The sequence below is a fragment of the Patella vulgata genome, chromosome 4 (assembly GCF_932274485.2).
Source record: "Patella vulgata chromosome 4, xgPatVulg1.2, whole genome shotgun sequence".
Lineage (NCBI taxonomy): Eukaryota > Metazoa > Mollusca > Gastropoda > Patellidae > Patella > Patella vulgata.
This window is the reverse complement of record NC_065882.2, coordinates 54,206,921-54,222,405: the sequence shown is the minus strand read 5'-3', so window position 1 is coordinate 54,222,405 and position 15,485 is coordinate 54,206,921. Positions and strand designations below refer to the sequence as shown.

The 15,485-nt window shown below is 33.4% G+C and overlaps 1 protein-coding gene and 1 long non-coding RNA gene across 8 annotated transcripts in view; one reads left to right on the top strand and one right to left on the bottom strand.

The window, feature by feature from the left end:
• LOC126818726 (zwei Ig domain protein zig-8) overlaps positions 1-14,871 on the bottom strand; it is a 76,281-nt gene extending 61,410 nt beyond the window's left edge. For both annotated transcript variants that reach the window (XM_050546266.2, XM_050546268.2), the window contains exon 1: positions 13,896-14,871. In XM_050546266.2, the coding sequence (XP_050402223.2) occupies positions 13,896-13,989 (94 nt within the window). In that variant the 5' untranslated portion in view covers positions 13,990-14,871. The remainder of the gene's footprint in view (positions 1-13,895) is intronic.
• Positions 1-15,485, top strand: part of LOC126818731 (uncharacterized) — a 192,131-nt gene that overhangs the window by 17,535 nt on the left and 159,111 nt on the right. The window lies entirely within an intron of this gene.

The following is a 15,485-nucleotide window of genomic DNA, read 5'->3' as shown; positions in this document are numbered from 1 at the left end:
TAATCAACTGAAAATAGATCTTCTGGATAAAAAGCACAGGGGACTTACAAAAAACGTATTGTAATGATTGTGATCAATAAATTCTCTCATTATCATGGACTCTTTGGGCTTGAAGTCTCTAGATAAATAAAAGCATACATGTACATCTATGGGCAGAGACAATCATTGCCTTTTTAAATTAAATTTTGAAAGCACGTAACCCATTTTTAAAATGAGATGAGTATATTGAGTTTGTATGAAAATAATCTCATTTTAATCATCCTGTTTATAGAATTTTGATAAATTATTGTTAACATGATACAACTAATCATTAGAGGCAAAGATTGTGCAAATGATGAATAACAGTCTGACCATTCTAAACAGAAAGTGTTTATTTATATTATACCCCAATATCTATTAGATTTATTTTCGAATTGACTGTTGACTTAAAACCCAAATAAAATAACTTCTGTGACATAAAAAGATAACACACTAGTTTCATTTGATCTAGAATACTGTGTGACTGGATGGTCAGTGGACATATCGGCATAGGATTTTTCAGCCATTTTTTTTTTTTAAGAAATAGAACGTTTCGGCCATTTTTTTGTTATTATTTATTCTTCAACAGATTTATTTGTTTTTCTGATAAATGATCAGATATAGACTCGTCAAAATAAGTAGGGGATATTCAGAAACAATACAAAACTGCGGAAATGCACTGCTGTTTTTATTAGAGGTAACCAGTGTATGTTAATAACAGGCCAATTGCCTACACATGAACATAAACAGTTCAAATGGGCGTCTTATCTGACAGCCCAATTTCACTCGCAAAGAGATACACTGTCAAAAGGGAAAATGAACGTTTTTGATTTTTGTCTTAATAATGAGTAATTGCTCAACCAATCCTCAGACATTCAGCGATTCGTCGTGGCATGCTCCTAATCAACCGTCCAATCATGATTTGGGGCAATCTGACCCACTCCTCTTGCAGTGCCACGGCCAATTCTTGCTGTGTGGTCGGTTGACGTTGACGTCGACGAACACGAACATGTCTCCCGATAAGATAAAACTACAACCTTTGATAACTTCGCTAAAAATAAAGAAATTTTCAGTATATTCATTTTGCATTAACAGGTATCTCTTTTTGAAATAATATAGTGAGAATGGTCAACTCTTTATCTAAATCTTACATAATGCCCCTTTAATATACAAGAGAGATATTTTGCATTTATTTTATTATTTATAATTTTTAAGTGTGTTTACACAGTTCCCAAAAGGCTTTGATATTTATCTATTTTTTTCATAATAATGGACTTAAGCTTTCTTTAGTATCTTTAATTATTCATGTACAGTATAATGCACAAATATTCTATTTCTTTTATATTCTGTAATTTCTAAGTGAAGAAAAACATTCCTCAAAATAGATTCATCAACATTTTATCAGTTTGCTTGTGTTTACTGAATAAAGAAAATTTAACATGAAACAATGATTTGCTGAAAGCTTTTTTTATTTCCTTGAGAGAAGTTCTTTATAGTCATTCATCTGAACTATTTTTGCTTTTAGTTGATTGTTCATTGGATAATTAAATAGACAATGTCATTTTATTAATGGAATGAACCGTTATGCAACACACAAAATTCATGAACAGTTATTGTAATTAGACGCAATATTAGAAAAAAATGAAATCTAGTTTGAACTGAGGAATTTATAGACTTTTTATGTTTTATATATTGTCTGTAAGATACATATACCCTCACTTAAAATTTTGTTTGGCGGTTTATCCACAAATGTTGTAAACTCTACACAAGTGAGAGATTTTGAAATCTATTTGTTTTTAAACTTGCTTGGATTATTGTGGGTAATCATAAGGCATAACCTTATCGAAATCCAGAATTGTCAGTCAATTTTATACAAAATTATCGCCCCCCTCACCCCCGAATATTCTTCAAACTTTCTGCTGGTAACACTCACTAGGTTCTATCATGTACAGAGGATGGTATATAAAGCCAATGTCTTAGTACACATTAGAGTACATGTAAAAGAAATAATGGCAGTTAGAATTCTGTGGCTCAGGGCCTGGCAAACAACAGTATCTAGTAACTCTGGTCGTTTGGATGGGATGAGGGGGGGTTGGATGGCCGAATGGTTAGCATGTGCGTGCTGTATCATACGGCCTGTCATTGAGTCAACTGGCGTGGTTTCGAATCCCTGGTTGTATGTGACAAGGAGTAGGGTCGCCTGTCCAACCTCGTGGGTTTTCTCCGGGTCCTCCGGTTTCCTCCCACTGCTAAAGGCCCCTACGCGCAAGCGAATTATTGAAATAAAATTAAACAATATGTTAGTCCCAAAATGACCTAGTTTGTGTCAAGTGGACGTTAAACCCCATTTCTCTCTCTCTCTCATTAATTAGAATCAGACAACACCCTTAAAACCCAAGCTCTTTGGATGGGATGAAAACCTGAGGTCTGATTTATACATTGAAGTGCAGGTAAAAACACTAATGGCAAGTCAAATTTAATGAAGAGTGGACAGAAACTCTGCAGTCCAGGTAAAATTACCATCATAGCACGATACAAGGTGTATGCCCTTCTTCATTATCCCGGTTGGTGCAGAAAAGTAGTATGTACATGTTTTTAACTTTACTTTTTTGAGACTTCAGAAATCTAGATCGTTAACTTGTTCTTTGAATAACTACCCACAAATGGTTATCATACAACGATGATACATGTAAATAAAGTATTGTTAGAAAGAAATATGGTTTGCAGGGAAACATATTCATACAATGGGATCGAAGCTTTGTTCAATTATCACTTTGGTCATATGTTTAATACTGCCAGGAGATCATGTGTATTGTAAAAGTGGGTTCTTCGGGTTGGTTTTATCTGAATATAAGGATCCAATATTGAAGTTTCTAAGTACTTTATTAAGTGAAGATAAATGGTAACTTTGAGCTAGCTTATTTATATCTTCCAAAAGTCGCGGTACTGTTAAGGATGCCACGTGTAAGATTAAACTCATTTATGATTGGTGGAAAACAATTAACGAAAGACGCCCATTTCTCGATACGAAGTCTGATTGGCCAGATCGAGACTCGCTTGGTTAAATATGTCAGGTAACGACATTGAGTAATAGCGTTAGTTTAATCCTAGCGTATTGTTTTAAAAGTTTAAGCTGTCACCATTAATCTTCCTTAATTACATCTAGATAAACAAACAATAAAGGACCCTCTATTAAAGCTCTTTGATACGTGTATACAATTATATAATATTGTTTAAAATCTTTTTACACCCATCAGCGTCAATGTTGAGTTATGCTTATTAGGGGATTATTCATTCGCTGTCCTTAATAAACATATATACATTTAAAATAAACTATATATTCTATAAACTATACATAATTAAAAATACATAAAAATTAAATATCTAAAATAAAATATTGTGCATATTTTGTCAATATGCACTGTTACAGTATATGGAATAGTATTTTACTCAAAGATTTGTATTCGAGATATTTAACTTTGATTGCATCTAATTAACTGCCTTTTTGATTAACATTTTTTTAACATGGTATAAGCCCTAGGCAATGAATGGTAAAGAATAAAGAGTACAGACAACATTGAAGTTTTAATTAAATTTGCCTGTGTAAAATTCTCCTTCCTAAACATGTAATAGATTGATTTCCACAGGACATGCTAAATATCTGTTTTATTTCTATACCATTTAAAAGGTGATCTTCATAACATGTTTTATTCAATACTAATCATATTAATAATTCTTTTTACCTTTAATCTAATTTATATGGGTACATGTTCACTGTTGGAGTAAATATTCAAGTGAAAATCTTCTAACAAGTAATGAGACCCACGAGTATTTACTGGTTGGCAAGTCTATCTGATAATAGCAAGAATGGTTTAATGTACATGACTGCTTAAAGTTTGCTGATCAATGCACTATATATTGACAGCACAGTAATGGTTCCAATAAATAAAATTGTTAGATTAAAAATGAAAAGCTTGCATCTCCTTGTACATGCAGAGTCCGGGAATTTAACAACTTTATTGTAACAAATACAGAATTCAAGAATATCATAATATTGGGTATTTCAAAGAAATACTTTTATTTGGAATTGGACTATTGTTGAAGTTTCATAAAGGTTACATTTTATTGTTCTGAACACAAAGAAAGTTCAGATGCCTGAACTTACAATTGAAGGTTTCATTCATTGTCTTCGATTTCTGGTTTTAAAGTGTCTGCCAAAAATCCCAGATGGTAACACAGAACTTACATGGAATAAGATTTATGATTTATATTAAAACTGATAGTTCAAGACTTCTTCCTAACTCAATATTTGTAGATATTAATATAATTCAACTAGATTAATTTTGCTAAGTACAAAAAATCTTTTTATTTGTTAGTGATCTCTTACAAAAATTAAAAAAAAGAAACTCTTTTATTTTTTGAGTGGTTGCTATCACGTACATGTATGTTTGGATGAACTGCTCAAAATATCCAGACATATAGATCATTGGATGAATTACATAAGGGACCATTGTGATCTGGCAGAATTTCAAGCATCCTAAAAGTCACATAAAACGAACAACTCATAGCTGTATTTTACACCTCAACATACTTAAAAATAGTTATTTTATGACACAGTTTCGAACATGCTATTTATGTGGGTTAGACATGAAATGAGCCCTTGTTTTAGATATTGTACTTGGAATTCGTAATTTTGTTGAAATTTTGCTATGACAGCTAAGTACCAGGGTCTGTTTTACAAAGTTTATATGAAAAGTTATCAGTATGTAATGGATTTTCTTTAGTAAAATGTTTGATTTACTACCATGTAATTCTTAACACATGATTTGCAAAATGGGACAAACAAACCTATCCCTAATTTGGTATCTTGTATACCTTACTAGAAACACTCTTCTTCAGTGTAAATAAATGGATATAATAACAGGTGTGCTTAAAGGTTGGGCATGCTTGATCTTTATAGAATACATGCTTACACTTTGGGAAGTTCACATGACTAATCCTAATCACCAACAAGGAAATATAGAAATCTCTTTATTCTTTGTACCGCACGGTAGTTTTAGGTCTCATTCAATACAATGTCGTTTTGCACCACTATTTTCCAAATTTTTATACATCCACATTTTCATGTGGTCTTAAATTGTTGTCGCCCCTATCTGTCCATTTAAATATATCACTGTTCCACCATAATGATGGTTGAGTTTGAATTTTGTGAAACTGCCTGTCAAAATGATCAATCAATGTACGCAAATAATGAAAAGGTATGTAATACCAAGGCTGTGGGGACCCTTTGGAGGTCACAATTCTAGAGATCACAATTTTTATCTGATTTAAAAAGCCATATCAATATATCCCTGTCACACCATAAAGACGATTGAGTTTGAATTTCGTGAAAATCAGGACGAGCTGCCCAACATAATGGCTGCTGCACATAAGCATGTAAAAGCATGCAATACCAAGGATGTGGACCCTCTAGAGGTCACAATTTTTATCCAACTTTGATGAAACTTAAAATGTATGTTTATATATCTGTGTTTCTTTTGATACTTGCAAGTATCAGACTGTAACATTTTTTATTCTTTTTTGATTATTGTTACCGATTGTATGAAAAATCGTTTTGTTTTTAGCTTGTTCTCTGTCCATCTCTTGCAAATTCTGGGTGCATCTTGCATCACAACCGCTTGTTAGTCTAGAATTAGTAATAGAAATGTATCTAAAGTTTAAAATGGGAAGAAATTAATCACGATCCATTTAAATAATGAACAAATAATTTTAGCACCAAGAACCAAAAGTCATGGTGATGTTTATGGATTTTGTCGAACAGTTATTTATATCCAGAATAATATTAATTTAGTCGAGTTTCTTCGATTATATAACAATTAGTTTCTTAACCTCACATTCAATTGATGTAACTTTGGATTTGTCTCTGGCTGGTGTGGACTGATCAGACTTGTTCATTTGACTATGCTGTTCTTAACAGCAAACAAATGATTTAAGTGACTTCCAATTGAATTAATTTACTGGTTAGCTTTAAAATAAATTGAGTAAAAGAGGATCATGCAATACAAATTGTCTCCCAAGGTTTTAGACTGATTGCAGCATGTCACCAACTTGGAATTCCACATGAAGTATGAAAAGTTGTGGTGTGTAATCAACTATATGTGCTAGAGATAACATTAATGCATGGATTCGTTAATATAATTAAATATTCATTTAATTAAGATAGACATGATAACATACCCTGGACTGGTCACATTCAATGAATAAGTGTGTGTGTGTGTGTGAGACAGAGATGATTCCAGGAATAACATATGGTATACCTGTATATTTATTGTAACAATTCCCATGCACACAATGGTCTTTAAATCTATAAGGTTCACCAAGCAGCCCTACTCACTGTAATGTACACAATACTTGACTCAAATGACAGACCAATATGATCTAAAATGCATGAATAAGACCACTCTGCCACCCATTCCCACTGTATGAGTATCAAAAGGAAATATAATTTGACACATGGTCTTCGAAGGATTTATAAAAATACCACCAATTAAAACGTAAGTGTGTGTCCATTATTATAATTTTAATAATACAAAAGCAGAACAGAAATCATTAGCAATATGGACTGTTTTAGAAAGAATAGGCACATCCTGCCTTGTAAAATCCGTAACTTCTTATAGCTAATGGAGTGACAGTTTGGTCTGGGATTTCAAAAGCCAAAGATATATAGAGGACAGTATCCAGTAGTATTGTTAGCTGTGTGAATTTCCCAAGTAAATGAAAAGTGGTATCAGGTGTGCTAGAATGAATAGGTATACCCTGAATCATTTTTTTTGGTTTTAAGTATGTAGATATTAAGTATATAGTTATGTCATAGAAACGAGAAATGAACATTTAAACAATACCTGGGCTCAGCTCGATATCTTCAACATGTGACACTTACATAAAAGGCTGACAATAATGATAAAAGTCACACACTTGTACAACTCACAAAGTAAGCTTCTCAGGTACAAATTACAAATCCTCCTTTATAATACTTTAATATAATTTTGATTCATATCAATTTTCTTGTCAACATATGCTTCCCCAGTTATTGTATAATTTACTGAAGAAATATTCTAATAAACAGGTGTTACAGTAGTGTGTTCCAATAAAAGGCTAAAGATATTGATTAACGTTATTTATTACAATAATATCTTCAAGATGGATAATTTCAAAGACGATATACATGTTGAAGTGCAAATGAGATGATTTTCAATTAAAAGAAATATATTGTGGAAATTTTTAATGATACCTTTGGGATTGGTGAACATGATGAAAATAAGTTGAACAATATTGCACTATAGGTTGCTTAGTGTAGATTCAACAAAAGCCATACATCAGTAGGATAAAACCAAGCCAATTAGCTTTTAATAAACTATAGTAGTGTACTTCAATTAAATAATGACTCATTTAGTTATGATCTGCATGCTACAAAAAGAAAGGAATTTCATGTTAGTCTCAAAAATACTGCAGGCTAGCCCATCATATATATAACGCCCACATGATTTATTATATGATTGATTGTATGGATGATATATTGTTGACCATCTTTAAATCAGTGATTAAGTGTCATGAATCAATTGTAGTTGGTGTAGATGGCCATTAAGCTCTGGGACTTGCTAGTAATTATGTGGTTTCAGTCCCTGTTACCAGAATTGTAAATAGCCTTGGCCCAGGATACAGACTGATTGTTAGTTTTATTTTGAAGGGTATGATTTGTTATAAATCTGTATAAATCTCTAGGGGTCAAAACTAAAACAAGTAACTAGAAATTATGGGGATTAATCCATTCGCCATATTTTCATTTCAGAGTTCTCATTTTAAAGACCGACAGCTTAAATGTATCTGATAATGACAATGAATCTGAAAGTAAAAGTGTCTACAAAAGTACAAATAACATTTCTTAAATATTTAATATTGTATTTCAGGAAGGAACATAACAGGAAAAAAACTGTCTGGAGTGCAAAACCTATAAGGCAAATACTTGATAGCCACATATACAAGTATAATGACTTTTACCATTAATTTCCTCAACGAATTCTATGTTAATTCTTGTTTCCTTGCCTGACTCAGACTTTTTCCCAAATTTTTGTTGGATTGCAAACATTTAACTATCTGCTGTACATACCACTTTAACCAATCTCATAACTCCATTATCTTTCCCACAAATGTTTACAAAAACCTGGCAGAAAATGTCAATTGAAATGATTTTCTTTGATTCTTGACCAAAAAGTCAACAAAAATGGCGATGCAAATAGGGGGAAAACAGAGGGAGAGAGAAAGACTATAAATAGAAGGAACCACAGTACATGTAAATGGTTGACTCCATTCTATTTGTTTCTAATAATTCATATATCAGCAAAAGTCTTTTTGGCATAGATACCCATTTATTCTAAGCAACAGTTTTATAAACAGTGAAAATACAACTGCAAATTGTAGTCCAAAATGGAAATTTCTTGGATTCTGATTTTTCGAAAAGTGGCTTTGAATGAGTATAACAGTCCTCTAAATTTCCTGGACGACTCACTGCGAATGGATATTTTCTGGGTAATATTTTCTGTTTGCAGTGGCCAAAAATTCTACACCTCAAAACTTTATTCTCTAGGAAATCTTCATGATTTTTTTTCTTGTATGTCATCAACAATGAAATTCAACCATTGGCTTATTGAAACACACACCTGAAATGCACAAAAACTAAAGTTAGTGAGTGTATTTGAAAGATAATAAGTAAATTTCATTTCAAGGCTGGTCTGACAATTAATAATGGTTGCTATGGTCATTGTGTCATAATCAGACTGGTCAAAATTGAAGATTTTCAACAAGTGAATAAAAATACTACAATTTATTGAACTCCCTATGGACCGTAAATAACTGATGGTGATATATTTAAAAAAAAAAAAATATACAAGACACTGATATGAATAGGACAGAGACTTATTTTCATACACAGGTTTTTTTGCGAAAAAAAAAATCACACCATCGAAATGACAACACAAGTAAGCATAGCAACCGCATGTGTACGTCACACAGCATATATCTACATGGTCACACGAGTGTATGGACATTTATCAAACATGATATGCAATTTATTTCGAACCTAGTCACTGCTGGAGTTCATAATCATTTAAAAAGTACATAAAATACACTTACTATTTCTGTTTCGATCTTCAAAATTATCGCAGAGTGACCTCCCTTTTCAAACCAACACAATTAACCAGTCGCTTAGTGAACCAAATTGAGCGGGAGGGAGTGTTATCTTATTACGTCACAGATATTTTCATTACGTCAAAATTGTTGTCTTTGGTATTTACGTCATTAAAACCGTCAAATATCGCAAAAGAAAGAATTCCAAGAAAAATGTTAAATATTTTTGGCTACAATCTCAATAAACACTTCCTGTTTATCTCCTAAATACAACTACTTTTTAAACAAAGTAGCACTCCAAGTTCATGGGAATTTTTTTTCTAGAATTTAAGATTCTTTCTTAATTTTGTCAATATCTAAGTTCTGCAAAAAGATTTAAAGGGTTTGAAACAAAGTGTATCAAAAATATTCAAATATTGGAATGTTTTTCAAATACTGCTATCTTTCAAACACTCAGTATCTCTTAAAATGCCAATAATATTTTGTTTATTAGAAAATCTGAGATGAAAGGAATATATTACCAGTAACCTTGGGGATCATACAAGCACAAAAATGATTGTAGGGAATTATATTGAAACTTGCATGCCCATCTGTTAAAAATGTCACTGTCTGAATAAATCTAACTTGCTTGCATAACTAATATCGTTAAATGAATATGGCTAATAGCTATGTTTTACATATACAGAACTTGCAAGAAGTGTGAATTCGATTGATAAAATTAATGTAAAAAAGAAATGCTGTATTTAATTGATAATCAACCCTTTTAATAAATGGGTCATTAAAGTCTTATTATTAATGAAATTGCAAATATTTCATGATCAGTGATTGAAACATTTCAAACATCACAGGTATCTTTGAAATTTGTAGTTTAATTATTTTGTAGTAGCCAGCTGTTTTAATCTTTTAATCAATTTCTTGATAAAATGAAGTTGAAAGAAGTTCACAGCATAAATGTTCACCAAAACCAGGCAGAAAAATGTCAGTTCAAACAGTATTCTTAATTCTAAACCAAAAAATGAACAAAAATGGCCAAGCAAGAGGGGTAAAAAGGATAGAGAGATAGACTATAAATAGAAAATAGAAAAATGACATTCGTGTTTGCCTGCTTTGTGTGCGGGGAAATGGAATGTTTCCATCCAGTCTTCTTCTAGTTCATCTGGGAGAGTATAATGGATGAGAAGAAGCTTTGGAAACTTCAAACTAGGTTCCAACCAGTCAGGTGGGGATGGTAGAAAAGTTTGCCCATTGGATTTGATAGGAAAAAAAACCCCAAGGTCCATCCATATACTTGCTGTCATGCACAGAAACAATTGACAGTTGGAACACAAACTTTGCTATGCATTGCACACCTAACCACAGAAATGACCAAAGTAAGTAATTTGTGTTAATGAGATGTTAAACCACATTCCTCCTTTGAACTAACTGGATTTAAGACCTTGAAAGTGTGCTTTGTATATAAAAATATGGATGTCAGATCTGAATGTTTTATATTTTGTATACAGACTATGAATAACATGAATAATGTCCTCCTGGTGTATGGTTCTGTATGCATGTATAATAAATGTTTTTCTAATGTAATATCAGCTTTTTCTACTAAATCTGTACAGTCTTGACATTCCTCTATACACAAATTACGAAGTGCATCCGTTGGAAGTAAATGATACAAGTTTATGATGTAAAGATCATTGTAAGGTGAGCTATTGATTACTGTCTTTATTACAAATATGGATATTTTATTGTTGATTTATATATGCAACTCTGAGTGATATAATATAAGTGTGGAGGGAATGAATACACATACTGAGGCCAGACATCACTTTAAGAAACCACAAAACAGTTGTTTTCCATGATTACATAGAAATGTAGCATGTGATGTTGACAACATTGTACTTATATATTAGGTCAGGTTGAAAATAATATGTTAATTCTATTGTTCATATTGTCTAATATGTATATATGCAAAAATCAGGTGGTTTATGTAGAAATGTAGTGTATGATATTGACAACATCAATTTGAGAATAATATGTTAATTGTATATTCCATATTGTTATATAGAGGCGAAAATCATATGGCTAATTTCCCAAGAGAAACATTATCCCCCTGAGTTTAGGTGTATTTAACATGTACAGGTAATTTCTAGATGAGATATTCATGGGCTTTTATTCCCACCAAATCACTAGACCAAATGTAAATCCAATAAAAATTACTTCAGGCTAGAACAGACAAGCTATATAAATCCCCCCAAAATCCTTCTTAGCTGCCACTTAAAGAAGCATTAAAACTTTGGAGATATTCACTGGTGGTTAGAAAAATAGTTTTCAGTTCCCTATTTGACTATACAGTTAAATTATGTACAAAATTTGAGACCAACTTACAAATCCGTCACTGAGATGTAGACGTGTAAAGGTTCAATATGAGTGGTGAACATTTAAGTCAATAACATTTTCAAAAGTTTATAAGTGGGGTGTAAGATATGCTTTTTCGATCATACATCTGTCGTTGAGTGTTTTAGTGACCAGAAAACAAATTTTGATATGCGTCGGCTTACCCAAAATGAAAGGTTACGTGCCCTTGGCATGCTACAGATCGGCACAACACAGGCGGTTCTGGCGCGGACGATGAATGTTTCTCAGTCTGTCATAAGCAGGCTATGGTCCAGATACCGTGATACACAATCTGTACAGGACAGACCACGCTCAGGTCGACCAAGGGCGACAACTCAAGCCCAGGATCGATTTAACCGTACCTTGGCCTTGAGAAATCGTGTCATCACAGCAAATCAGATCAGCGCTTGTCTTCAAACAGACACTGGTGTGAGAGTGAGTGGCCAGACGATTCGGAATCGACTGCATAGGGGTCACCTTCGCGCCCGACGTCCTCGCGTGATCCCTTGTTTGAGAGATCATCACATTCAGGCAAGACGTCGTTGGTGTAGGGATCGTCAACACTGGGATAATCGACGCTGGAGCAATGTGATGTTTTCAGATGAGTCAAGGTTCACTGGTTTTTTTTTGGACAGACGTAGGAGGGTGTGGCGTCGTCGAAACGAGCGCTTCCAAGACGTTAACGTCATCAGACATGATCGATTTGGGGATGGTTCTGTTATGGTGTGGGGAGGCATCACTGTTGCTGGAAGAACGGCTTTACATGTTGTTGCAGGGCGGGTTACAGGCCAGTACTACCGGGCCAACATCTTGGCAGTCCATGTTGTGCCGTTCGAACGACGTCATGGCGGCCGTTTCATCTTCCAGGATGACAACGCAAGATGTCACAGGGCCAGGATCGTTACAGGTTACCTCCAACAACAGAACATCACCACATTACCTTGGCCAGCACTGAGTCCCGACCTCTCCCCCATCGAGCATGTCTGGGACATGCTTGGACAGAGGTTACGTCAACGTCCTGCCAATGTCCAAGAACTTGCTGCTGCGTTGCAACAGGAATGGGACAATCTGGACCAAAATGACCTTAGACGTCTCATTAGGAGTATGCCACGTCGGATCAATGCTTGTTTGGCAAACAGAGGAGGATTTACCCGTTACTGACTTGGTTGTGATGCTGTGGTAACTTTGCTGTTTGACCCCGGGTATCATTTTACCCTTATAATGGTCAGTCTGTGCCTTACTTAGTCTAACGATCATTTGGAATAAATCGATGAATGTGAACTTCATTTCATTTTGTCATTTGTTTCTTCGTCAGTTTCATTAGGTGACTTTAATAACACTTAAAAATCAAATATCCCCTACTTTTTTTGAATAGTATAGTTTAAACCTTATTTCTCTCTCTATGGAGCAGAACAGTAGGACGTTAAACCCCATTTCATTTCATTTTTTTCTCTCTCGCAAAAGTTCAGAAGACGCCTCTAAACAATGTTGTATGCCAGTTTTTATATTTTTAAGACTAGGGTTATTTTGAATATATTACGTGATATTAATTAACAGTTACATTTTGATGGAAGCTCTAATTCCTCTTTAATGATTCAAAACCATCTGAATAAAGATTATGTATAATTAAACCCATTATCTATTTTATGATTAAGTTGATTAATTAAAGTTATTTGTAATTATGCCAATATAGTTTTTATTCAAGCACACAAGGATTAGAATTAAACATGCATCCACTTTCCCCACATCTACAATCCAGATTCGTCATTGGTTGTGTTGTTTCTTTTTTTATTCCGAGATTGGATTGATAATCCCATTCTGACATTTGTCACTTTAAGCACTTCAATTAAAATCAAATACGCTTCAAGCACATTTCACCTCATTACCTTACAGACATTACTTAATGCATATCTAAAACATTAGGACATGGATTTTTTCCTTTAATGTATCAAAATCAAAGTTCCACATTTCTTATTTAGTTTGTTGAGTACAGCATTTCTAGGTAAGACCATGTAATTTCTCTTGCTTGTAAATTGTGCTTAAATGTGGGCTATTTAACTGAATTTTCTGTTATACGAAATCATTGATTTGCCTTTTTAGCTGTTTTAAGACGCAAAGAAGTCAAAAAGAGAAGTGATGTTGACTTTTACGGTATAGAATACTAGTATCTATAATACGATATGCTTGGTTAAGACACACAAATCAACACTCCTTGACATAAAAAACCTGAGAAACTTCTCAAAGAAAAGGGTAATTAGAGCTTTGAGTTTAAAAGAAATAATACTAAAAATATATTTAGGAACACTTACCAGCAACTACAGAAATGAAGATAACTTGGAAGACTAATAATATTTCTATTTGATAATGTTTGATATCCCAGCACTTCACATCCAAAAATAACATGGTGTTATAGTCAGTTTTAGAGTTAACCAGATTTCCGCAGCGCAGTTGTTTCTCAGGCCATGTCGTGAACTCCAGTTGAAATGAAATATCGTAAACTAAATCCCATTCCACTTTGTAAAATATTTAAGAGTAACCATAACGAATTTGATCGTATGATGGATATAAACATCAAGGAAACCATTCAGAACTTTCCATGAATTCTTATCTCGAAGATAGTAAGGTAACTTGGATGAAACCAATCTTGTTACACACAAATTATACAAACGACAAATCATAAAATCCTGGAAGCTAGAACCAATTTTTTTCTCCAATCCCTTGGGGATTTGTCAGACAATATGTTGGTAATTACCAATCTTCTTCTACTTGTTTGTTTTAAAATATTCAACACCTGCCAATTGTGAGACATATGTATATGTTAAAACATTAATTCCACATCAATTGTCAAACAGCTTTATGTCTGTCTCTCGTAACTTCCTAACACAGGTGATTGTTTAAAACCACTAATCAATACCATGTCATCATATAAGGTTTCTAAATTCTTGATCACTGGCTTTCTTCCACACCACTTAAAGGTAAAATTAAAATCCTCTCCGGTAGCAAACAAGCTGAGCTTTTTCACCGAAGATGTCTGGTCAATATCAACGAACATTGGCTATGAAAGTATTTCATCACAGTTAGCTTTGGCTTTTCCTACAGTTAGTGTAATGAGGAATTGAAAGTTTCACACTTCTTCTTTACTTAACTGTCTTCAATTATAAATGTGCTGAATCAATATTATCCATTGGGGGGAAGTCATATAAAAAACTCTTGTTTTAGCTCATTCTCTCTGCATAATGTCAACTGTTCACTACTGTAACAGTGAGGCATTGAGCTGTATTTATTGTATATTTGTAATCACGATAAATATATCACTTGTCTTGTTAATAAAAATTTAGTACTTCATACAACAGATAGCTTGATTACAGACTTTAATTGAATTATTTATAATGAACTACTGCACGTCGAATCGATATATACAGGATATTTTATTATTTCCGTCTTATACACATAAACTGTGTCCCAATAATTAGCTTCTATTCCTGGACACTGTTTGTTAATACTATATCATTTTCTAATCCTCATCAATAAATTCGCACCAGATCAGTAAATACAGGAAGTTTCCACAGCCTTTTTCTCATCCTTCATGCGTCTGAAAAAATTACTTTCAATGTAGAAGTTTTCGTCAATGAATGAATTTGAATTCGTTCTGTTCCTCGACTTAATTGCTCCAATATGAATCAAGGAGAGAAGAATGATTAGTATGACACTTGTCAGCTCGACCACATTGAATCAACTCCGCCAGTCTTCTGATATTCCAAATGCCTGCTTTCTCTCAATAAAATATTGACTTTCACACAGTCACCTATCCTGACTGCCTTCTCTTACTTTTCATGCCTTTTGGCTAACTTCATTGATGGTTGCATGAGGAGAGAACGATATTGTTATGGTATATGCCA